At 39.4% G+C, this 24,424-nt stretch overlaps 3 protein-coding genes across 4 annotated transcripts; all 3 read left to right on the forward strand.

Annotated features, from left to right (window-relative positions):
* The first annotated feature begins 846 nt into the window (after window positions 1-846).
* On the forward strand, window positions 847-6,892 carry b4galt7 (xylosylprotein beta 1,4-galactosyltransferase, polypeptide 7 (galactosyltransferase I)). Of its 2 annotated transcripts, XM_053235305.1 has the most exons (7): window positions 847-1,514; window positions 1,658-1,696; window positions 2,801-3,130; window positions 4,176-4,401; window positions 4,496-4,579; window positions 4,668-4,772; window positions 5,949-6,892. In XM_053235305.1, the coding sequence occupies exons 1-7, from the start codon at window positions 1,462-1,464 to the stop codon at window positions 6,102-6,104; spliced, it is 993 nt and encodes a 330-aa protein (XP_053091280.1). In that variant the 5' UTR covers window positions 847-1,461; the 3' UTR covers window positions 6,105-6,892. The 2 variants fall into 2 exon arrangements, with proteins under 2 accessions (XP_053091280.1, XP_026774383.3); XM_026918582.3 differs by lacking the exon at window positions 1,658-1,696 and having other exon boundaries at window positions 850-1,514.
* Window positions 6,893-9,980: 3,088 nt separating this feature from the next.
* emx3 (empty spiracles homeobox 3) lies at window positions 9,981-12,680 on the forward strand. Its single transcript, XM_026918326.3, has 2 exons — window positions 9,981-10,824; window positions 10,961-12,680. Exons 1-2 carry the CDS (start codon window positions 10,473-10,475, stop codon window positions 11,299-11,301), a joined length of 693 nt encoding a protein of 230 aa, XP_026774127.1. The 5' UTR covers window positions 9,981-10,472; the 3' UTR covers window positions 11,302-12,680.
* Window positions 12,681-14,714: 2,034 nt separating this feature from the next.
* LOC113529266 (homeobox protein EMX1) lies at window positions 14,715-24,204 on the forward strand. The gene is made up of 3 exons (XM_026918333.3): window positions 14,715-15,678; window positions 20,777-20,961; window positions 21,874-24,204. Exons 1-3 carry the CDS (start codon window positions 15,333-15,335, stop codon window positions 22,039-22,041), a joined length of 699 nt encoding a protein of 232 aa, XP_026774134.1. The 5' UTR covers window positions 14,715-15,332; the 3' UTR covers window positions 22,042-24,204.
* Window positions 24,205-24,424: the final 220 nt, after the last annotated feature.

A 24,424-nucleotide genomic window follows, 5' to 3' on the forward strand; every position in this document is an offset into this window, starting at 1 on the left:
CAGCGGCCATCCATTCCTCAGACTAACTGTTCGTCTGTCATGGAGGAAAGAAATGAGAGGCTTGCACGTCTAAAAAGAGATTGGCCCACTGGGTGGTATCATGTCATCACCATAGCCTATAGGCAGGATGAATGCCTACTGTGACATGCCACTCTGTAAGAAGTGTCTCATCCTCATGGGCATGTGCAGTTCCAGGAAGTTTGTGCTGCTGATACCTGGGCGTCACCGTACGCCTTCAATGGGTTACAAGGTTAACGCTGCCACTCTCAGGAGGTCATCTTAGGACACTTTTCCAGGAGGGTCAGTTCCTCCAGTTCATGACATTGTGGAATCCACAGGTTATCCAGGTGATGCTCAGTGCCCCTGGTTGTTTGGAGGGATGAAACAGAACACTAGTAACATTTGTAACTATGGTTGTTTGAACCCAGGATAGTCACCAGGGTTCCTTGTCATTCAGTGCCAGTGTTTGACCTGGTGAGAAGGTTTCAAGAGAAACTGTTGACATTTTACATTTACCAACGCCTGTTTCGCTTTAATGAAAAAGGGGAAGAACACTTTTCCAGCTAGATTACTAGAGAACTGTAATGAAATCAGTTTTTCTGTGGTATCTTACCAGTACTAAAGCTCCAGAAACAGTTTTTAAAAATTACAACCTTCAACCCCTGTGAAACAGAGAGCACTAAGCCTATTGCAAGGCAATAGTGCAAATCCTAATGCGTGTTTGAAATTATGAAACACTTAATAAATTATAAGACATTAAACATTTAAATTATACACACATTTAACTGTTGCGAAGAAGCAATACTGTCTTAAAATAGTATCTGTTCCGCTTCAAACGAGCCTAGGAACCTTCCCCCAGGTTACGTTGTTTCCTTCCAGACTCTTTAGCGGTCGGACTCAATGAAAATAGCCAGCGTGTGATTTTTTTTTTCTTTTTTTGCCTCACTGTCTTTTATTTACGCTGTTTTACATAGATGTGACGATATACAAAACAGACCGCGCTGTCTTTTATTAGTATAATAAAACTATATATAACTAGTATTGTAAGAGGCAGTACTTTGTGGAATGAAGTGTGTAAAGGGTACAGTTTAGTTGATCGTTGCGACTTTTTGGCCGGTTAGCGGTGCGGCTACGTGTCGGAACTTGCTGGTTTCAGCCAGCCACAAAACCTTGCGACTTATTCGCGATAGAGAAAGAGCTGCTAATGATCGTTGATTAAACTAGAAACACTGAAATTCCGCAGTTATGAAGGAGAACAAATATGAGGATGTTTTGTTGTCTACCCGGTAACGAAAGAGTGGGACTGCAGGAAAGGGGGAACTGGGAAAGAGCCGAGTGTATTATAATGTAGGCAGCTGTTTAGCTGGAGATCACAGTTTCAGCCTATAGTGCGGTTAGTGTGTCTGTCTACTGCAGGTAAAAACCCTTATAAACAGCAGTAACGCTTTTGTTAGAAGCAAGATGATGTACTCTTCCCGGAGAAAACCAGTGCTCTACTTTAAAGAGGACAGAAGGTAAGGACATTGTCTTATCCATCTGGAGTCTGTTTGAAAGGTATTAGAGGTAAATCTAAAGCTGGTGATGCCACACTGCACACATACAGGCAGCTAAGAACTAGCTGTTGTTTTGTTTCTTTCTTCATTTCTGAACATCCAAGAAATGAAAAGCAAAAGGCTCATCATCATGCAGATGTGCTGTGAGTAATATCTGATCTATACTACCTGTGTGTGATTGCTTGACACTTTAGAAAGCAAGAAGATTGCATTTTTTATGCAGGTGTTGCTTTTTTATGCAGGTGTAACCTGGGTTTGCATGCACCACAAATCAGATGGATTCTTCAGTTAACTTTAGCCAATTAGTCAATGCTCATATGAATTATCTTCTACACTTGGATTATAAGTAATGATTGCACAATATGCATTGCAACTGAGAGATTTAGGGCTTCATAACATGAGCAAAATACTATGTTACGTATATATGTAAATATATTTTTTTAATTGTGATCAGGCTTGACGTTAAATCATTAGTGTATTTCCCTGCATTATGTATTGCTGCTTGGTGGATGATGTGATTTCATCAAAAACCCTTGAATATATATCTGGAGCATCGTAGGTTAGTCAGGATGCTCTTAGCATGCCATCAGTTTACTAGTTTGTTTAACAGAAGGTTGAATTTTCACAGAGCTGTCTTCTGCATTATCAGTCCCACAAATGTCAGTGTTGCGATAAGAATTAGCAAATATATTGTGTAACCCTGATTAGGTTTAAATCTGTAACACTTTCTGGAAGCCTCTAACCTGTGGTTTTGATTATTTTCTCCCAAAAGAGACCTCAAGCAGTGTTCAGATAACAACTAACCAGGGACAGACCAATGTGACTTTTTTTATTTCAATTTCTTATTTCTTAATATGATCCCAATATTGGAGCTCTGTGTATGTGCTCATACCTGATATTGATCAGATATTGACATCCTACAGCTCAGCTCAGCTCTTCAATCTGTTGTGTATTTATTGCATTAGTGGCTTGACAGCAGTTGGGCTTTCAAGATAAGCTGTATCCAGTGTTCAGTGCAGGTCTTTGTTGGGTCAGTTAGGTCAACATCACGCACATTCACAGTGTAAAATATGTCAGTGGATCAGACAGTGTGTTTCAGGCCACTATCAACCCCTATACAGAAAGTGTGTATTGGATCGGTGCACGTCTACAACTAACCCGTTTTGCTAACAGTGTTCTTGCTGATTCATCTTCACAGAGATTTTTGTATTGTCTGTCACAGTTCACTCTGTTTTTCTCTGCTTCAGATTTCTATGGAAAAAGTGCACGGTGCTGAAGCTGTTCGGTCTCTGCGTGGTGCTCGTCCTCGGCTCTCTTCTCTGGCTGCAGCTGAGCTGTTCAGCTGATCTGAACCAGGCACTATTGTCTGATCGTCCTCCCCATCAGCCGTGTCCTTTAGAGAGACAGACTTCAGCCGTTGATGACGCCTCATGGGGCCCTCACAAAATGGCTGTCATTGTTCCCTTCAGGGAACGTTTTGAAGAACTTCTTATTTTTGTGCCGTACATGCACGCTTTCCTCAGTAAAAAGAAAATACGACACAAGATTCTTGTCATTAACCAGGTGGATCATTTACGGTGAGAGTTTGATTTTGTTCTTCATGATTAGTTGTGTTAAGTTGGATATGCATTTGAAGTTGCAGTGTTTTATTGTGGGGCTTTATTATACACATGTAATGCATTCTATTGAAATGTTGTTGGAATACTGTAATTTGTATACACAGTTGCCAGTTTATTAGGTACACCTATCTCCTCACTGACAAGAGGTAAAGTTAACATATAGGTCATTTTGTAGGTGCACAGTCACTGACAATAGCCCATTTGCTGACATGCAAAAGTCATCAGCTCCTCTCTACTGAGGTGCCAACATCTACAGTTTAGCTGTCACGTTTACAGTTTTTCACCCCTTGTTATAGCGATACAGGAGACACTGGTAAACTATTCATTTCTCTTTTCTCAGCTAAAGCAGTAGTCAGAACAAACGTGAATAAAGCCAGTTCACTGATGAGGAAAGGATGTGGGAAATAAAAGAGGCACACTGGATTCTGGTAGTGGTTTCTTTATCTTTGTGCCAGCTTCACTAAGGTGAACTTTGACGTGTGAATTCATGAGCGTCAGTCTAGTGAGCCAACAAGTGGGCGTGACTGTGCTGTCTTTGGTCAAAATAAATATTAAGTAGCGTTCCTACTGGACTTTTACCTTGCTATTTTCTTACTGTTTGGCTGAAAAAATATTGCTGTCATGTGCTCTGCTGTAGGCTAAGGACTTTGTGGTAAAATTATGTTTTTTCCCCCCCTGTTTTTATCATTGTTGGCACCTCTGGCTCTACCCTGTCTATGACTGGAAAAGAGCAGCACTGACCAGATATAACTCGTGTGGCAATTCATCAGAGGCAGCAGCCTTTAAATAATTGTAACGGTTAAAAAACACAAATAAATATATATCAAATGAAAGAAAAATACGTGTGTGAAAGCTTGAGATTCCCAATAATAATGATGAAGCGTTAATGATCAGTAATGTGCTGAACCCTGGCATGTAATACATTTTACATCCCTACTTTGCAGAACTGAAGGCTGCTAAATTTAGACAGAGGAACTTGTAATTGTCATATCATGTGTATCAGCTTCAACAGAGCCTCTCTCATCAACGTTGGCTACATGGAGAGCGGAAATGATACAGACTACATAGCGATGCATGATGTGGACTTGCTGCCTCAAAATGAAGCTCTAGACTATGGATTCCCAGAGGAGGGACCCTTCCATGTAGCTTCACCAGAGCTTCACCCACTGTATCACTATAAAACATATGTAGGAGGGATTCTGCTGCTTACCAAGAAACATTATCAAATGGTAAGAAATTGCCATACATCTCTTTATTGTTATTTTGTTCTAGACACTACAGAAAAGTGTACCTAACTCAACACGGTGGTAATTCTACTCACAGTGCAATGGAATGTCCAATCGGTTTTGGGGTTGGGGGAGAGAAGATGACGAGTTCTTCAGAAGACTACGAGCAGCAGAACTGCAGGTTGATAAGAGAGAAAATTCACAAGTCTTTTGATAAAATGTTGCCTTGGATAACATGTACTATGACTTGCTGTCTAATCTTCACACAGCTGTTCAGGCCAAAAGGAATAACCACAGGGTACAAAACATTCAGGCATATTCATGACCCAGCCTGGAGGAAGAGAGACCAGAAGAGGATAGCTGCACAAAAACAGGTACAGGACAGTAGTGACCAAGCACATGCACATAGACAACACTTTATAAACGATGCCCGATTAATGCATTGAATCGATTTGTCTGATGTCATGATGAATTTCTGACACGTCAGAAAATTTGTTTGGAAGTATGTAGTTGATGAGTATCACGATCCACTAAACCTATCCAAAGCTTCTGATAAACCAAGCCGACATTGAAGAACTATCGCCAACCAAAGCAAGTTTATAATTGCCTCCCATGGATTACTGTGATAAGTTGCACTCAGACACTTTGCAAACATGAGCTGACAGAATATGCACCTACATGCACCTGCAGCACGTAGAAATAACTAGAAATAACTCGCCAAACCAGGAGGTGGCAGCAGCCTGTAAAAGAAGACCCAGTACCTGCAGAAAAAGGCCTATACCTTAAATCCGATACTACTGCAATAAATAGTATGTCAATGTAGTTACACCACTCCTACACCATGACCCTGACTACGATAAAGCGGTTGCTGAAGATGAATCGAAAACCTGTGTTTAGATCCACTGTGTTCATTCATCTCCGGTAAGCTTTTTATCCTAGTCGGTGTCTTGGTCAATCCAGAGTCTGTCCCGGGAACACTGAGTGTGATGTAGGAATGCATCTTTGATGTTACACCAGTTCATCGTAGGGCACCATGTACACACACACACACACACACACACACACTCACTAGGGGCAATTTAGAGTAGCCAGTACACCTACAGGTTTGTTTTTGGGAGATGGGATGAAACCCACACTGACGTGGGGCACATGGGACCCTGGAGCTGTGAGGCAGCAATGCTACCATCTGTGCCACAGAATTTCATACTAGAGAGCAATACAGTTTTGTTAGGGAAAAAGTCATTATAACTGAAGTAATGAGCTCTAAATACAAAGGTGATTTGTAATTGTTATACAGAGCTGGTTCTCAGAATTTTCCGCTGCAGTAACAATTATTTTTCTGAAGCTATGTAAAGGTTTTTTTGTTATAAACTTGCAGGGTTACTGATTTCATTTTGTTGTGACAGCCAAAACAATACCACTTTTTTTTTTTTTTTTTTTTTTAAACTGTTGGGCTACTAGGTACTACTGAATATAATAATTTAATTTGAATAATATTTATTTGTTATTGTATTTTGATATTTTAAAGATTGCTTTGTGTTTTTTGGCAGGAACAATTTAAAATCGACCCAGAGGGTGGTCTGACCAACCTGCGCTACAAGGTGGAGTCTCGACAGGAGCTGATGATCAGTGGAGCCCCCTGCACCGTCATCAGCACCTTGCTGGAGTGCGATATCAGCCAAACGCCCTGGTGCCAGTTCAGCTAACACGCCTGGCCTGCTGATGCTCTGTTCCATGATAATGACATTTCTCTATGTATAGGGACATTGTTGTGGAGAGTTTCGCTTAAATAACCTGGTTATTTAACCGGAAACACCGAAAACAAGACATAAACAGACACTGAGGTTTTATTGCTACTGGACAGTATTATGATAATCTTTGATGAAGCTGCCTCTGTTTTACTTGGACAGAACTGAACTGTCAGACCTTTCAGGTACTGCACTGAGAAGTCAGCAATGTTACTACTAATATGAGCTTTCATCATATGAATTTCAGAAGTTGAGTTTCAAACTGGTGAAGCTGTAGCAATGGCATTTTCTTGGACTCTTTCTCATGGTGCAGTAATTAGCATTTTATTTGTGTATGCTGAATTTAGAATGAATGACTTGATGCTGATGTACTTAAATGTTTTAAGGGTACTTTGAGGACATTTGCACACTATTCATATTTATATAAAAAGTCCAGTCTACTTAGTTTTTATACCATGTTTTATCCCAAGTCTAGAAGTTAGTTGGTTTGGGCTGGACTAAGTCATGATTGGCACTGCAGTTCTGCAGTACTGAAAGGTATAGTATAAGAAGAGAGGAGCATGCCTGCGTTCTCTTTACCAAAGACGTCTAAAAGTCTCTTGACCTCTTGAGGGTAAAGATGCAACATGCTGTGATATGGATGTGACAGTCAGTGGGGTCAAACTGAATTTTTGAATGACTACGTTTTGACAAGAGCAAGCTTGAATCACTTTCAAAGATGTATTAAATGGGATTATTACAAGAGATACATTTACTTTTTTCTTACTATTTCACATTTCCACCCTTTGGGTCACCTGCCAATTCCCACCCAACAGCCAGCTATCCCCTATCATACGATAGCTACCAAAGGGGGATGGTGAAGGCTAACAAGTGCTTCCGCCAAGACACTTCTTTCCTTATCTTCTCAAGCTGCTGTAACCTGGGACTTTTCCCCCACTTCCTCCTGTTAGATTGGCATTTAACTTTGCTGCATTAATCCAAATTGACTTGCAAATGAGACAGAGCTTTACATGTTACAAGTTAACATGAGATTTGAACTCAGCCTTGGAGCCATTAAATGCTGAGGTGCTGAGAGTAAATTTGGCTGATTGTTGGCTTTTTTTCAGCTGGCTCCATGTTCTAGTGAAGAAGTGTTGGTTAACACAGAGATACCAGATCAGGGCACTGGGTATCCAGTTTGAAGCAGTGTGTGTTAGTTGGCAACTCATATTACACATGCCTTAAGTGTGACAAAAGGAACATTTTTAAAGCTCATATCATGAGTACATGCCTACACACCCACTTTGATGCAAACTGTAATGTATAAAACTGACAGCAAACTAACAGTATTGGCACATAGTGCTCAAGACGAGATGAATCCGTTTGACATGAAAATATCCAGGAACAAGTCTCGACTTGTTTCAAAATGCTTCTGGGAGATTATTCTGGAAATGCATGGCTGTTTTGAGTGTCTCTGACTTCCACCACCATAATGCAGTGGGTATGGGGTTTTTCTGTTCAAAGGCCAGAGACAGCTTGTATGTAGATTGTATGCAAGATGTATTTGTGTTCTTTTTTGAGTTGATTTCCTCTCTTTCCTCTTTGACCTCAGATGTGCATCTTTCTTCTGGCAGCCTCACATCAGTTAGCAGTGACTGTCATCAGAGATGAGTTTAAATTTAATGTTGAACTTTAGTAATGTGTTAGCCTATCAATATCTAGTAATGGAGAACAGTTCAATATAAAACGGCCTTAAAACTTGAGAGCTTTCCTTACTTTGACATGCTCTCGGCCAAGTTTCTAATATTTATGTGAAAATGGATCCTGTAAATTGCTTTACATTAACTTGGCATTTGCTCCTATTTTAGAGCATCTGATCAGGGCTGGGTTTCATAAAAGGATCATACTGATTCTTCAGGGATTTGGGCCCAGCAAGAATTTGATCAGGTGATGAAGCTAAAATTGAACTCTGCCTTGTCCAAGTACTTGCAAAGTGAATCTTTCTGTCATTGGTAACCTGAGTCAGGTAATCCTATAGATTTGTGACAAATTAAAGGTGTCTTAGTAAGGTGTTAGGTCAACATGTGTCACAAGAACAGCTTCAGTGTGCCGTGGCACAGATTCTACAAGTCTCTTGAACTGTTCTGTAGGGGATGAACACCATTCTTACAAAAAATTATTCCCTTAATTGGTGTTTTAGTGGCAGTGGTAGAGAGTGTTGTCTGACACGTTGCTCCAAAATCATCCATAGGTGTTGAGTTGGGTTGAGATCTGGTGACTGTGAAGGAAATACCATGTGATCATTTTCATACGCATCTGTCCATTCAGTGAACCCTCATGAGGGCATTCTCATCCTGGAGATCGCTCCCATCAGGATAGACCTTTTCATCAATGGATAACTGCATTGATTTGCAGTGACCCTTCCAGCCAGGAGCGGCTCCAGACCATGCCAGCAAAATGCCTCCCAGAGCATAACAGTGCCACTGGGCTCCCTCCCTGTACATTTCTCTTATTGTGTGCCAAAGATATGCTCACCCACTCGTTGAGATGGTGAAGGATGAATTATCTGACCATATAATTTTTTTTCACTTCTCTGTACACATCTTTGTTTGCACCACTCAACTCTTAAATGTGTGTTCATTTTTGTAATGAGGGGTTTATGCACTGGAGCCCTACTTTAATATCCCTCTCTGCATAGTTCTGGACAGACTTTTCCTGCTGACAGTTTGATCATGTCCTGCATTCACTGTATTTACCAGAAGAACAGTTGCTCTTCTACTTTTTTTGTTACATGCCACAATAATGCACAAGTATCATGGTAAATGAATCTGTGCTTTGGCCAAAATTTCCAATCATATTTGTTATCTAAATGCAGATTTAAACAAAGGTGACTCCATTCACTGTTCCTGTTGAAATACTAGCCAGATGATTAGTCTTTGTGACTGAAGTTACTGCCCTCATTCCAAGTCACTTAGATCTTTTCCTCTTGCCATCTTGATCCAAAATTAAGATAGACAGCTCTTGCTCAGCCTTTTTATACATTCCACAGAGCATGGTAGGATGTTGATTGTTTAACTGTGTCATGAAGTGATGTGTCACAGAGCAGCATGGTGTTATAGCGGGTAGATTTGCTTCATCACATCTCTAGGGTCTATGGTTTGGTCCTGAGGTCTTTACAGAGTTTCTGTGCATGTTCTCCTTGTGTTCACGTTGGTTAACTCCAGGTTCTCGAGTCCTCAAACCTCCTAAAGACATGCTGAACTGTCTATGCTTAATTGCCCCAGGTATGAATGATTGTATGTGTGTGTGCATGGTGCCTTGCAATGGACTGGTGTCCATCCTGGGTGTATTTCTGCCTCTTGATCTATCACAAGCCTGACCACAATAAAGCGGATACCTATGATAAAGGTACAAGTGATGCAAAGTACCTAAAACAAAGGTACAAGTGAGTAGACTTGCATTTGTTATGTTTCTCTAATTGTTTATTCAATTTAAATTAATCAATCAAATTAACATTGTTTAATTTGTCACCTGTCTGTGGGCTACAAACATATCCACAGAAGGGAAAAAAGGCCTTCTTGTGCTTTCTTCCATCAGTGTAGTCAAAGATGTAGATTTCAGGATGTTTTCATGAATCATTCTGACTCATTTGAGTGAGACAAAACCAGCTTTTACTCTTCAGCATCGATGTTCTTTTGAGTTAGTTTTGCTAACTCAGTTTTATTCCATGTGTAGCAAGATGCTAATTATAACCTAGTCAGGTCATTTTGTAGGCTAAACTAGATAAAAGGTACAAACACATGTCCTGTAAAGTAAAAAAAAAAACGAATTTAAGATTTAAAAAAAAAAAAAAGATAACCTGTAATCCAAACATTACAGCAGACACAATAATTTACCTTTATAATGACTGAACGTGTAAATGTTTTTTTAGGCTATTAGCTTAAGTGCAAATGGCACGTGAATATTACTTTAATAGGCTAATCACCAAAAACAACATTTTTAAACCTGTAGCCACACCATACTGCTAACCTTCTTAACTTTTCACACCACTGCTGAGAACAGTTTGACATGTTATCTTTGTATTCAGCCTGAATTTAGCTCTATTTTCTCCAAACTCGAGGTGATTTTAGAGCTTAATGAATTTGGTGCTAAACTCGCCACGCTCTTGTGAGTGTGTATTAGCGTGTGTAGCTAAAACAGTCTACAATTCGCTTTAAATCTACGTGAAATGGTTAAAACTGCAGGTTGTAACTGGAGTGTTAGTAGTTGATCTGCCTGAGCCTTTATGACAAATCACCCGTAATCCCTTTAAAACCCCGTCTCAGAGACTGGAAGCGAAAGTAGCTGATGCTCGCAGTTAAAAGCGCTCGCGCTTTTCCGCCCTTCCTTCATTCCGCACAGAGCTTGTCAAGACGCAACATGGACACGACGTGGTTCAGGGGATCAGCACTTTTTCCACCAAGAGAGCAACCAAAGAGCTTCAGCATTGACTGGATCCTCTCTTCCGGACCCCGAAAGCCAGCTCTGGACAGTCACACTGCTTATACACAACCTAAAGTGATCATGCGCGGAGCTTTATTTCCAGCCTTAACAAACAGGCCTTTTGTTGCTGCCTTGGGATCCGCGTGCGTTTACGCTCCGCAGTTTTACCATCGTCAGAATGCGGCATACAGAAACATTGAGACACGGCTTCATGATGGTAAGACTAGCATATGATGCACTATAAACTACAGGTCTAATTGCATGCATAGCACCGAGCTTTTGTTGATTACTCCCGAAATGACAGTGAGCTCGCGCGACAGAGTTGACTAACTTTAATGCACTTGTGTTTTCAGGGAACCCGTCGCTCGGTTTAACATGTAGTGGTGATTTTGGGCTGAAGACGTGTCGGAGGATCCGCACGGTTTTTAGCGCGGAGCAGCTGCAAAAGCTGGAGGAGGTTTTCTCTAAGCAGCGCTACATGACAGGCTCGGAGAAAGTGCTGCTCGCCTCGGCGCTGCGTCTCACCGAAACACAGGTCAAAGTGTGGTTTCAGAACAGGAGGACCAAATGGAGGAAGAGCAGAGAGGGCGAGGAACGACCCAACGACCAGGGCACTGACTTCAAGCAGGAAACATCCATGAGACAAGCCGGAGAGCTCAGATCTGTGGACAGAGAAGAAGCTCCTGAAACGTGAACACGGCAAGCACCAAGTCCAAGTCACACACACAGAGCACTCAGTCTCTCAGCATTCTTGTTAAACAAGAAATTAAGGCATCCTGTCACTATGTGGCTTTATGGCTATTAATATTTTTCTTTCATAATTAAAAAAAAATACTGTGTATAGCGTTTTTTCTTTTATGCATTGTGTGATGAGGTGTGAACTTTTTCTCATTAAAATTAATGCTGTTTAGGCCTAGGTATGATTTTCATTGATTGTTTGATTTTGAATTTTGTTTTATTATTACAATGTTTGTGATGGTTTATTTCATTATTACCATTTTAGTGATATTTTCCTGAATGATTCTGAGCCTTTTTTTTGTGTTCCTTGAGACTAAATAAATCTATTATTATCATTATTATTATTATTATTATTATTATCAGCAGCAGCAGCAGTAGTAGCAGTAGTAGTATCTGCACTAGAATAACTTAATGGACCATTACATGAATAACTAAATGAGGTTGCCTTGGCTAAAATATAGATCAGTTATTTAAAATAATAATTTTTATAAAACATAACAGTAAAATAGCCATTTAAAATAACCTATAATTGGTTCTTAAGTTGTTTATCATAGGACAGCATGGGCTCCACGAGATGCATGTACTCATTAAAAGTGAACAGCTGTATTAAAAATTTAGCATTTTTACTGTGTTAGATTTTGTAGCTTAAGCTGCCGATGCACACTGAAGTCTAGGCCTACAGGCGATCTGCTGTAGTCTACAGATGAAATAAAAGTAGCTGAGGAGCTGCTCCGACTGGCACATCACACACCAGAGGGCAGTGTGTATAAGCAAGAAACAGCTCTCAGTCTCAGCACCCAGATTCCCACCATCAGATCCGATCAACTGTGAGGAAATAATGCGATTCTTTAAATAAGATTTGCAGGCTGTGGCAGGGATTCATAGGAATGTGGTGTACATTAAATTAAACCAGCAATTAAGCTTTTAAAAAGGATCCAACAATTAACATGTTCTCATGCTTGTGGGTTTTTTTTTTGTTTTGTTTTTTTTTGTTAAATGCATTTTTAGCAATTCAAAAAAAAAAACAAAAAAAAAATTAACCCCTGAAATTATACATCAGTAATTATTATGTCTTTCTGTCATTCATCTTCCACAACTGCTAAGTGTTTCTATCAAGACCAAAGAGGATCATCTTTCCCAGGCTTTTCAGTGTCACGCACCAGGCCTGAGATCCCTCAGCTCTGCAGACTCGGATTCAAGCCTAGTCGCTGAAATGAGGTTTATGAATTGATTTATGATGCATTTAATTTTAGAGCCGAAAATGTTACAAATAATAATAATAATTTAAAAACAGTACTAATGCAATAAAACTTTGAATATTAAATATGATGAAAATGTAGAATTATTTTATTATAAACATGAGTTTTGTGCTTGTGTCTTGTAAAGCTGTTTGCTTTCTCAGTAAAACGAGAATTCAGGATCATTTATCACCTATGTGCAAATAATAATAATAATAATAATAATAATAATAATAGTAATAATAATAATAATAATAATAATAATAATATTTTATATATATAATTATTATTATTATTAACACAGGTGATATATATGGGGTTCAGAAATACACAAGTTCAGAAATTCCCCACACAATTCACTTATGATCTGCTCTCATGAAACTGTTTTATTTGCCTGATTCAGCAGTGGAAGTTCAGATTGGCTCTATAGTACTTGCAGAAATTGCTTCAGTCTCAGATTTTTCCACTTTCAGAGTTTTAATGCGTCTTTTTTAAAACGCTGTAAAGTTTATAAGAATAGATGGCGCTTCATCTCCTCTTTAGTCGGCGACCAGTAAAAGAGCCAACACTGGCTTCGGGATTTTCAAAGGAGGCTTAACTTCAGTTAATAGCAGGCAGGGGAACAATAATCACATTTTCGCCTTCACACCCGGACAGCTTACAAAAACTCCAACTGTTATAGCCTTTCAGCGGCGCCCAATCTGTAATCAATGGCCAGAGGCAAAATTAATAGATGTTAATGACCATTTGAGTCGGAGGCAAAAGGGGCCAAAATTGGCCAGAGAAAGCTATTAATTATCTGCTGCAGGATTGAGCGGGCAGGGAGGAGAGGAGGATTTTCGGGGTTTTTTCGGAGCTGCAGCGGAAGGGTCTGTGGCCTGCGTGCTTCACACGGCTTTCCCGAGCAGGGGGCTTTTGTGCGCCGCATAAGCCGCGATTGTTCGTCCTGAAAGGGGTGACATCTGTCCGGGGATTCCGGGACTCTGATCTAGCCCATTAGCCTCCGTCCTCCCTCAACAACTATGAACGATTGTAACTGACAAATGAGACAAGGAGAGGCACTTGAGACACGCTGAGCTGAGAGATCAATGGCCTGCTCCCCTTGATGTGGAACCGCTTCATTAAGGCGCGTTCATAAACTCCGTATGCTGAACTTCCTCCTCATTCCGCCCACCCGTTATAACCTCTCTATGGCTCCAGGCGAGTGCAGGCTCGCCAACAGCAAACCTTCAGTAAGACTCAGAGATATTAAACGGCGGCCTTTATGTAAAACAATCATTTAAGCAAATGATTTGAGGTGCTCGTGCGCATCACCTAATAAATTAAAGTCCCATCTGCTATGTTAAACCCCAGGTTTTAGTTTCATCTCATTTCTATTAAACAATAGAAGTTTTATAGGCTTACTGAACTAATATAGACTTCTGTATATTTTCTATTAAGCACACTGCAAATAAAGGGTCAATTTAAGGTTTAAAATTTAGCATATAGCCTAATATATGATTTTTTTTTCTAGACCAGAGCTTCTGAAATAAAGATTTCCTTTAATAAAAACATTTTGGTCAGTTTGGTTGGTTATAACTTGTCTGTTTGTTCAGTCATTTGCTTTTTTTTTTTATTTAAATATTGTAGTTGACATGTATTCTATATTTAAAACTAAATTTCTTTAACTCAAATGATTCAGATATTATTTTCACTGTTAGGCCTATTCATGTAAATTATAAACTAACAGTAAGGAATAAAGAGTGGCTGCAGCAGATATTTTGCATAAATTTAATTAATAGATAGATTAATTTAGATAAAACGGAAATGGTCCTAGTATAATGTGCAAATAAAATACTTGAAATAGCCTATAAAATATTTTAACAGCTTTTCATAAGAAACGAATAGGCCTTGTGGAGTACTTTAATAATGAAGTAAGTTATGATTCGACGGATTTAAATGTGCAACTTTTCGATTTTTTTTCATCCTTCACTCACAGGTAGGCTGTGATTTAAGACGTGACTGACCCTGACTGACCCTGACTGACCCCCACTGCACACACTGCTCATAAAACGCCTGTTTATTCAAACTACAGCTAATTTCTTTTATTTGGTGTATAAGGAACAGTGAATCAGCGGAAACAGGACCATTTTTCTGTTTATCAGGCTACTGATATATGACACGGAACAATTTAACGTGAACAAAATGGCTGTGTGCTTGGCGTTTGCTTGGCTGCATGTGCGCATGCGCACCACACCTCAGCGCGCAGATCGGGGAGCAGGTATTGAGGTTAGTGAGTGAGAGAGTGAGTGAGTGAATGAGTGACAGGCTGGAGCTCAAAAGCTGTCTGATCATCGATCATATTAGTGTGCCAAGGTGTTCCGCGCTCTTGGAGCTCAGGCTAGCCTGTCAGGCGAAGCAAACAGACGGTGTGATCATTACCTGAACTGACTGGTGTTTTGCGGCATCCTAAAGCTGAGTTTTGAATGAACATTAGGTGACACTGTCAGGTGAATATCAGAAAGCTGTCCGGGTTTGGACTTGGAGAAGCCAGAGTGCACCTGCATCCCGAGCTCGGACGCGCGGCTGCACAGGCACAGCCGAGAGGAATGTCGCGCGCATGAAGTTATGGATTGCAGAAAGACTCTGATTACTTTCAGAAACCATTCAGTGGAGATTTGATAGGGGATTTTTTTTTGTGTGTGTGTGTGTGCATCTTGGGAATTCGTTTTTATCTTGAAACCGTCATTTCAGTACCAATCGCACAATAATGTTCCAGCACAAAAAGTGTTTCACGATTGAATCTCTGGTCGGAAAAGACTCAAACTCCTCCAGCGCTGGAGATGAACCGATTCGCCCCACGGCTCTGCGCTACACCGAGTCTGTGCATCCGGCTCCGTTCGGCAGCTGCTTTCAGAACTCGGCTCGGACGCTGTACGGGAACGTTAACGCGGACATGATGTTCCCGGACCCGGGCTCCCACTCAGCCAACTCCGCACTGGCTCTGCGGCACCTGCCCATCCCCACTCAGCCCTTCTTCACCCCACACCAGCGGGACAGCCTGCACTTCTACCCCTGGGTGCTCAGAAACAGATACCTCGGACACCGCTTTCAAGGTCAGTATTAATCAGGGGAAAGAAATAACTGCTGCACTCTGCCATCTGTATCATGCAAGCTCCTTGTCTTTTTGCTGCAGCATCTGAGCTGTATGAAAACGAGTGAGAGCAACGCCTGATTCGGAAAGCTTGAAACTCTTATTTCTAAATCATTTTGCATGTCTTATCTCCCCAGCTGAGTCAGTAACAGGTGTGTTATTTTAGGCTAGAGCTTCACAGGCCACAAAACCGCACGCAAAATGTTACGCACGGTCCAGTCCCGCGCTATCTCCAAATCAAATTTCTCTTATTTTCCTGGTGTCAGAATTAGCCATAACATAAAGCAACCACAATACGCATCCTGTTTTCTTTTCTCTTTTCTTTTCTTTCATTTAGAGTAATTTCTACACAAAAAGACACTCAGTGCTCAGGCTCAGTACGCAAAAAGTTTCGAGCACGTGTCATCCCACTAGGAGAATAAAACACTCTTCTGTACGTGAATTAAGTGTGTGTGTGTGTGTGTGTTTGTGTGTGTATGTGCGTGCGCGCGCGCGTGCGTGTGAAGGATTGCACACTCAGGAAAGGAGAAATGTATGGGGCTGTAGGAAAATCTTGCAAACGAAATGAAATGACTCACCAGATTATAACAAAAATCACCAAAGATCTACATAAATAAATAAATAAATAAATAAACAAACAAATAAACAAATAAATAAAAAATATGCAGGCTTGCTAATTAGCTATGTAATTATCTTTATTAAATTAGAAAGTCACCTTTGAACAGAAAAAAACGTTTATAAATAGTGTAAATAGTTTAAGAATGACATGTTCCATATTAGAGGAAACATCATGAAAGAAATCATAAAAATATTTTACAAAAGAAATAAAGGTCATTATATCTACATAACAATAATGAAGTAATTAAACAGATATTAAGGATAGCATTTATTATCAATTATTTTAAAATGTCATGTATATTTCTGGGTGTAGATATCTACTCTTCTAGTCGTTGATTGTTTTTTTTTTTTTTTTTGAATTTATTTATTTAGTATTCAGCACTGTTAAACTATGAGCTATATAATAGGCTAAAGGAAGATTTTAAACTGATTGCATTAACCAGATGATGACTGGTACAAATGAACTCTATTACTCCAAGATAAAATCATTTATTCAAATATGAAAAGATCTGAAGATTTGAGAACAAGATTTGCTTATCGCTGTTATTTAAGATTTCTTATAGCACATCACGATTCACTGATGTAAGACTCTTCATATGGAAAACACAACACTTTTCCTTATCATGGTGTTTGCTACAGGACTTGTCAATGTTGGTGTGGTCTATTCCTCATCTTCCTAGATGATAATGATAAGATTATGACTGATTCAATTTATCAACTAGACAACCATTTTAAAATTGCAAAATCCAAAATGTTTTTGTAGGAGAGTAACAAATACATGATACATATAAAACATGTTATTAAGTAAAATAAGCCTTTTTAATGGGGAAATGGTCATGGCTGAATCGTCATGTCTGATGAATAATTCAGTGTAAGAAGGTGAGTGTAGTATTTTTGCATGAAAAGCCTGATGTTATAACGATTCTCTAAAACGTGAGATCATGTCCATAAATATAGCAGAAACTGCAGAGAGTGATCAGATCTCTTTATATGTATTCGGATCATTTTACTGTGTTGTTTGTTTTAACGGTTAGTGAATATAACTGATTGTGGGTGGTCTTGCTTACAAGTCAATTTGTTAAAGCAACAGGCTCGCAGCGTCTGACATGGCTGTCCTTGCTGCAAGGCGAAGTGAGAAAGCTCAGCCACATCAGGTGTGCTGGGTGACGCACTCAGCTCAGCCAAGGGCCCTGGGGGCATAGGACTCAGGTAATTGGTGGAAGTCTGAGGTTGTTGTCGCTGTTACTCAGATCCGGGGACTCAGATAGAGTCTCTTTGTTTATGGACAGAGATGATCCACTCACTGATGGTGTCCAATAACCTAGAAAACCACTGTTTGGACAAGGCTAAATATAGCCGAGGGGATTGAGTGGGAAAGGATTACCTATCATGAGTGTCACTTTTTTTTGTCGGCACTAATGCGCGTATAGGATTTTAACTTAGTCACTTCCTGAACGAGCAAAAACTATAGGTGCGTGTCCTTAGATCTCTCATGCAGCACAATGTAAACAGGATCCCTGTCTAGCCTGCTGTTGTACATATGCAAGGTTTTGTGTTATGGGTGCGTCTAGCAGACTGCTGTGTTGTTTTAGACTGGAGAAACAGACCACTCTCTATTTGCAATTATTCTCTTTCCTGGGACTTCTTGTCGTATCACATTACTTTAAAATACAAGGGAAGCTAATGCTGCATGAAACAATTACTTTCATTGATTCATCCTTTTGAGGAAGCTTTAATCAGCATTAATCTATTTTCATAAACAAACATAACATCTGAATTAGTTTTTTATCTAGAGCATGTTTCTTATCTTAAATGAACAAAATAAAATGAAATGAAATGATTAACAGCTTATTCATTTACTCTGTACAATGACAATAAGTGTCGACTTCAATTCTTATTCAGTGACCAGTAAGATTTTGTTTTATTAACTTTACAAGAATTATAGAACAAGACAGCATGAATTAACATTTTATTTGTATAACTGTTATTTTTTTTGTCAAGTCTGAAAATGTAGTGCTTAGTGTTTATACTAATGTAGCAGTCACTTAATACAAAATATTTCTACAATAGGTTTTTACGTCCAATTTTACTATAGCCTGCAGTCAGGGTGTATTTAAATTTTTAACTCAGATTTAAACTGTGTTCAAATCAGGGACGGCTGACTTGGCGGCTGTTGCAGACCAAATGATCCAGTGTGTCTTTATTTCCCACTGTATGCCACCCTTTTCCCTGCCTTTAATGAGAGCAGTACTGACAAGACCAAGCTTGTTTGTGCCAAGGGAATGCTAGTAAAGCTGATCTGGGTGCCATCTGGTTCCCTTTTCCTCATGGCGGGGGCATCCTTGCCATGGATAGGCCAGGGACTGTTTGAGCCCAAACCCCCGGAGGGGCTGCCGGCTCTTCAGGAGGCCTGAATCTCCATCACTACCCGCCACTATGTTCCACCAGCTCTCTCGAAGGAGACCGCAAGGTGATGCCACACATGGAGATGATGCCAGTCTGAATACTATACAGAACAAACATAGCCAGTTTCTAACTAAGCTCTGTATTCAGGGGATAGGGTATGGCTTTAATAGTCAGTGTTTATTTCTGCCGCTTCTCAGAGCACCTTGATTGCAGTTTCAGGATGCCTTTTCAACACCTTCTGACCTCATGGGGCTGTTTACATTTTTCCCCTCTGCCAAGCATTGGCTACTTGCATTTTAACTCTTATGTTCAAAGGGTTTTTCAGCACTCCAGCTGAAAACAACTGTCAATGACAGTTCTGTGGCAGATAATATGCACCCGTCAGTAAACGAAGTAAAGTGCATACCTTATTAGGAGCTTTGCAAACCTCTGTTATTGAAAGCATTCTACAAGCTGCCATAAGACGTTTTTTTTTTGTTTTTTTTTGAACCAGTGCTCTGTAAACAAACTAGCAAATCTGTGTTTGGATCCAAACCAGCTCTTTATTTTGATGGTCATCTCATGCACAGTTGCTGAGAATATATCATTAAGCTAGCTGAGGGGCTCTTTGAAATTAAATCGTTTCCCTGTGATGGCTTAATGCTTGTCTGAAAGAGTCAATTCAGATGCATTGTCTTCAGATTCAGATCCTGGTGTGAGCAGCTTCATGGTAATCCACATTTCACGCACTGTGGATGTCATTAGGGCTCTTTTGTACTGAGAACTGGTACATCTTTATAGTTGTTCTGATGACTAAAGTCAAGAATTTGCTCCATATCGAATTGTTTGTATGCAGATGCACAATAAAATTGCCCATTAAAGATAATTAAATTAATCTTCATAATTAATAATTAATCTACTTTAATTAGAATTAGATATAATGGATAAAAAATTCAGCAAAAAGTCTGTATCTTAAAATTTTTGTACTTACTAAAAAAAAAAAACTTTGAAAGTGGACAGGTGAAGGCATCATGAGATTTAAATACACACTAAACTTATTTGTATGCCTAGCTAATTTCCAACAATGTGGTTGAAGTTACAACATCTATTCAGAAGGTGTGTATGCTGATTATGAACATCTGTTGGTGCACACCTGCACTCTGATACATTTTGGTTAGTTTTTTATTAACAATAGCTCGTCTTGTCCCACCTCAGTGGCCTGCACTGTCCAAAGCTTCAACCGCTCTGATGGGACAAACTTTGTTTGTGCGTGCCTGCGGTTGTGCTTTTGCTGAATATTCTTTTCAAGGCCGACACATCTCATCTCTGAGTTATAGATCCATTTGTTTATGAAAAATGCTTCGCCTCTTCTGTGTGTTTTTTAATAAACGGCATATGGACTCGGTCTGCCAGATGCAGCCTGCGGTGGGATGAAGGTCACACACCCCACGGAACTGATAATGACCGCATTTTACTATAGCCTTATGCTGAAAGAAATGAGACAAAATGTGGGGGTTTTACATTTGCTTAACTGCCTATCAAAATTCATAGCAATTGTTTTTGCATCTTTTCATGCTAAGATATTTACTTAGGATGCGACATTGAGACGTTACAGCCGTGCATTTGTATGAAAATCAGGGTGATGGTGTGTGATGGAAAAATACATCTGAATGCCGTTCCTTTCAGTAAAACAAAATCATCTGAGCATGGTTTACCTGAGTGAATATGGTTAGCACTGGCTAATTCTGAAATTCACATTACTTTTGCATGTCCACTTTTATTATAGGCTGAAAAATATTATTACATGATAACAACAATTTTATTATATATTATAATTAATTTACATTTTTTACATATTACATATTTTTTTAATCAGCCTTATTACTGATAATAGAATTTTTATTAGCTTAAAAATATTATCATGCATACTAACAGATAGCAGACAAATAGATGACAATATAATCTGACTATTTACAAACCACAAAAATATATTAGGTTATTTCACTACTTTCCAAGACATCTCTCATCCTGTACATCTCTCATGCTCTCTTGCGCAGGTGAGGACAGCAGCCCGGAAAACCTGCTGCTGCATGGACCATTCTCGCGCAAGCCCAAGCGCATCCGCACGGCCTTCTCCCCCTCACAGCTGCTGCGACTGGAGCGTGCTTTTGAGAAGAACCACTACGTAGTGGGTGCTGAGCGCAAGCAGCTGGCCAATGGCCTCTGTCTTACTGAGACCCAGGTAAGGAGAGATAAAACAAGACCGACTCAGCAGCTCCTATACACACACACACACACACAAACACACACAAACACAAATGGACACTGACACATTCCACGTCACTGAGCCAGCAGGATGTGGTGAACCCACACATTCTCATCCACGCACTTTCTTCAGGCCTACATCATGTCATCACAGGACGGAAGTCAGTTGTCCTTCACTACCTTGGGTTGGGCCTACAGAATGCCAAGACATGTATTCAACATGCATTTACAGTCGGATTTCACAATCAGTGTTACACACAAATGCTTGTTGACGCAAGTGCGGCTGATGATCTGCAACAGCTCAGTGTTTTCATTTGAGTCAGGTTGGCTTAGGAGTATTTTAGCATGTAATACATTATTTTAAAAGAGGTAATCATATAAGCATTTTCCTGGAGCAACTAATTTCTTTTCTTTATTTCCTTTGAATGTGTTAAAATGTCCATGTAAAACACAGATAACGGAATGTGTTTCACTATACAGACTGCCATAACGTTAAAATAAAAGCTCTCTGCGTCAGCAGGATCAGACACGACCTCATCAACAGATGCAAGCAGAAAACACTGTGTCGTGGCACTATTTCTAATGTCAAGAATCAATGGAAGGAATGTTGCTGTCGGTTACACTGGTGTATGAAAAAGAATTGAAAATAAAGTTATTTGTATAAAACACATATAAAATCTTCTACATCCTTTACACCTCTCTGGACTATTACACATTACGTGGCAGTAACACTATTATGTTTTATAATAGTGGCATACTGATAATTTAAGATGGATTATTTATTCCAAAAAAGTCAGAGCTGTCACCACAGAAATAAGTAACCTACACTAAACTAATAACTAGAAGTGTTTTCTATATAGTGAACAAAGTCTCTTTCTGTCTTTTGAAGGTTAAGGTATGGTTTCAGAACCGGAGAACCAAGCACAAGAGGCAGAAACTGGAAGAGGAATCGCCCGAGCTGCAGCAGAAGAGAAAGGGAAACCAGCACGTGAACCGCTGGAGAGTAGCTACTCAGCAGGGCAGCTCGGACGACATAGACGTCATCTCTGAGGACTAACGTCATGAATGCATGTATAAGAACTCTGTGAAGCTCAGTCATAATTAGTGGGAAAAACCAGAGAAGAAATAATAAACAAACTAAGCTAATACCATTCGAGTTCCAGACATAGTCATGAATCGACTTGGCTGTTAATTCTAAGGAACGGAAATCTGTGCTGTCAGCTGAAAAATTATGTGTGAGCGGGCACAGCGAGGATGCCTCAGCTCGAACTGCTCCAAAAGATTTGATTCCAAGACTTCTCGTATGCAATACAAACAGACCTCTTCAGTTTGGGACTCCACCACAGAGCATCAAAGAGCGTCTAGTTTTTCACTCCCCCCTCTACCGTCCACTTGAACATTTCCATTTCAATGTATTATGTTCGCTCTGGTTAAGACAACATTCTGATGGATGGATTGTTTGTTTTGTACTGTTGAATTGTCAAACTGTTCAACCGCATAGTTTAATTCTCTACCGAAGTCAAACTCTCAGCCTTAGATGTACCTTGAGATATTTTGTGGATTTATGTGTTATGCAATGTTTCAAAAATTCAAAAAATGTAAAAATTGTTTTTTACCCTCAGCAATGAGCAGCAGGTTGTTAATGAACATATGGCATTGACGCAGATCCGACAGATTTCACAGTCTCCTGTTGTGTGCATTAGGGCAGTTGAACACTTAAAATATTTTATTTGTTCAGAATGAGCAAACTTTTCTATGCATTTGAGTGCCAAGTTTCACTGAAGTCAGGGTTTAAGCAAGAAACCTAATTTGTTGTTAAATGTCTTACTATGTAAAGTAGTTCTGGGGTTTTTTTTTTTTTTTTTTTTTTTGCTTTTCATTATGATTCAAATTTAAAAGTGAAAAATCAACAGAAAGAATATAATTAACTAATTGAGAAAAATCATTTACTTCATGCTGAAAATGAGAACATTTGTAGTGTATCATTTAAAGTCCAGAAACAGTTTGTAGCACTTCATGACAGATTTTTGGTTTAATGAGGACAAGAGATTGCACTGTAGCCCTACCAGTTCATTTTTATCTGTTGTCTTTTGAAATTCTTGTTTTGTACTTGTTTCCTGTTTCCTGCAGATGATTAGATAATAAAAAAAAACATTGATCTGACTAAGGGATTTTTCATCACTTTTCCATACCTGGTATTAAGTAAATTGCTAAAATTATAAAAAGTATAGGATTTCAGGATTTATAGGATTATCATTAAAAAAAGATTATTTTGATTTTTTTTCTGTTTTTATTGCAGATCATTTTCTTTAAACTTACTAATTTAAAGATAAAGACACTTGTTTGCCTTTAACTACTGGGCTTAAATAGAAACAGCATAGTTGAACAAATCAAACCCAAACAATCACATACATATTTATATATAGAAGAATGTATATAATGATAAGTGCAGATATGCAATTTACTTTTGTTTTCTTTTGGTTTTATATTGATTTAGCCATGTTGAAACTGTAGTGATTTCCTTGCCTGCCCATTAAAGCTGTCCTCATTAAATCTGTCCTCCAAGTAGGGCCTAATTATTTTCATCTGTTGTGTGATTCTCACCTCCGATCCATCTTTTCCACGTCTGGGTGTGTTTGCAAGGTTGGAAAACAGATGAGATCCAGCTCTCATGAGTTAAAGGCTCTGGGCTTCAATTTCTACCAGCTGAAAGATTAATCCATGTCACCTTTATGCATTGTGATTTACACCTGTTAATTCTTCAGGCCCAGAGCAACGGAGACATGTGAGATCGGCATCTTTCTCACCACCTCTTCACAATAGACAGCCTCATTATCATCCTATATGCATATAAACTGTGAAAGACAATGTAAGAACAAATTATTCATATTCTTCATAATTGGTGACAATATAGCACCATTTAGATCCAAAGCATGAATAACGCACAGACCTGAGTGCACGATAGATCAAATTATTTCGAGTTAAATGCTAGTAATGTCAACAGAGAAAAAAGCAGTAGGCAACAGAGACTATTGTTTAATGTGAGATAAAGCTATTACTGAATTTTGTGAACTTTCACACTCTCCACAAAAAACATATGACTGTGGCTATCACAAGTTCCAGCTACAACACCCACTAAATGTGTGCTTCTATTTTCAGTCCTTGCCTTAGAAAAAATCTTGTGCTCTTTAAGTTCATTATAAAGAAGTGTTCAGTAATGGAGTGTAGCCATGTAGTCGAACTATTTCCCACTTCTACCTGCCTCCTGTCGTTGCCATGGAAACGGCGAGGTGTAAACAAAGGAACAGATGGTAGCAAATCTTGGAGGTGTAGAGACAAGTCTGTGTTCTTTCGCCAGCTCCATTAAGTCAAGTAGTTCCGCTAAACCACGCTAATTTGATCCGTTGCTGCAGAGCTGATTCGTGCTCTGCGATTCATTA

The sequence above is a fragment of the Pangasianodon hypophthalmus genome, chromosome 7 (assembly GCF_027358585.1).
Source record: "Pangasianodon hypophthalmus isolate fPanHyp1 chromosome 7, fPanHyp1.pri, whole genome shotgun sequence".
Classification (NCBI taxonomy): domain Eukaryota; kingdom Metazoa; phylum Chordata; class Actinopteri; order Siluriformes; family Pangasiidae; genus Pangasianodon; species Pangasianodon hypophthalmus.

Coding starts and splice junctions, on each gene's coding strand:
- emx3 (XM_026918326.3), top strand. CDS start 10,473: ATGCTCGCAGTTAAAAGCGCTCGCGCTTTTCCGCCCTTCCTTCATTCC. Junction 10,825..10,960: donor TGAGACACGGCTTCATGATG/GTAAGACTAGCA, acceptor TTGTGTTTTCAG/GGAACCCGTCGCTCGGTTTA.
- b4galt7 (XM_053235305.1), top strand. CDS start 1,462: ATGATGTACTCTTCCCGGAGAAAACCAGTGCTCTACTTTAAAGAGGAC. Junction 3,131..4,175: donor AACCAGGTGGATCATTTACG/GTGAGAGTTTGA, acceptor CATGTGTATCAG/CTTCAACAGAGCCTCTCTCA. Junction 4,580..4,667: donor TACGAGCAGCAGAACTGCAG/GTTGATAAGAGA, acceptor ATCTTCACACAG/CTGTTCAGGCCAAAAGGAAT.
- LOC113529266 (XM_026918333.3), top strand. CDS start 15,333: ATGTTCCAGCACAAAAAGTGTTTCACGATTGAATCTCTGGTCGGAAAA. Junction 15,679..20,776: donor CCTCGGACACCGCTTTCAAG/GTCAGTATTAAT, acceptor TCTCTTGCGCAG/GTGAGGACAGCAGCCCGGAA. Junction 20,962..21,873: donor TCTGTCTTACTGAGACCCAG/GTAAGGAGAGAT, acceptor TGTCTTTTGAAG/GTTAAGGTATGGTTTCAGAA.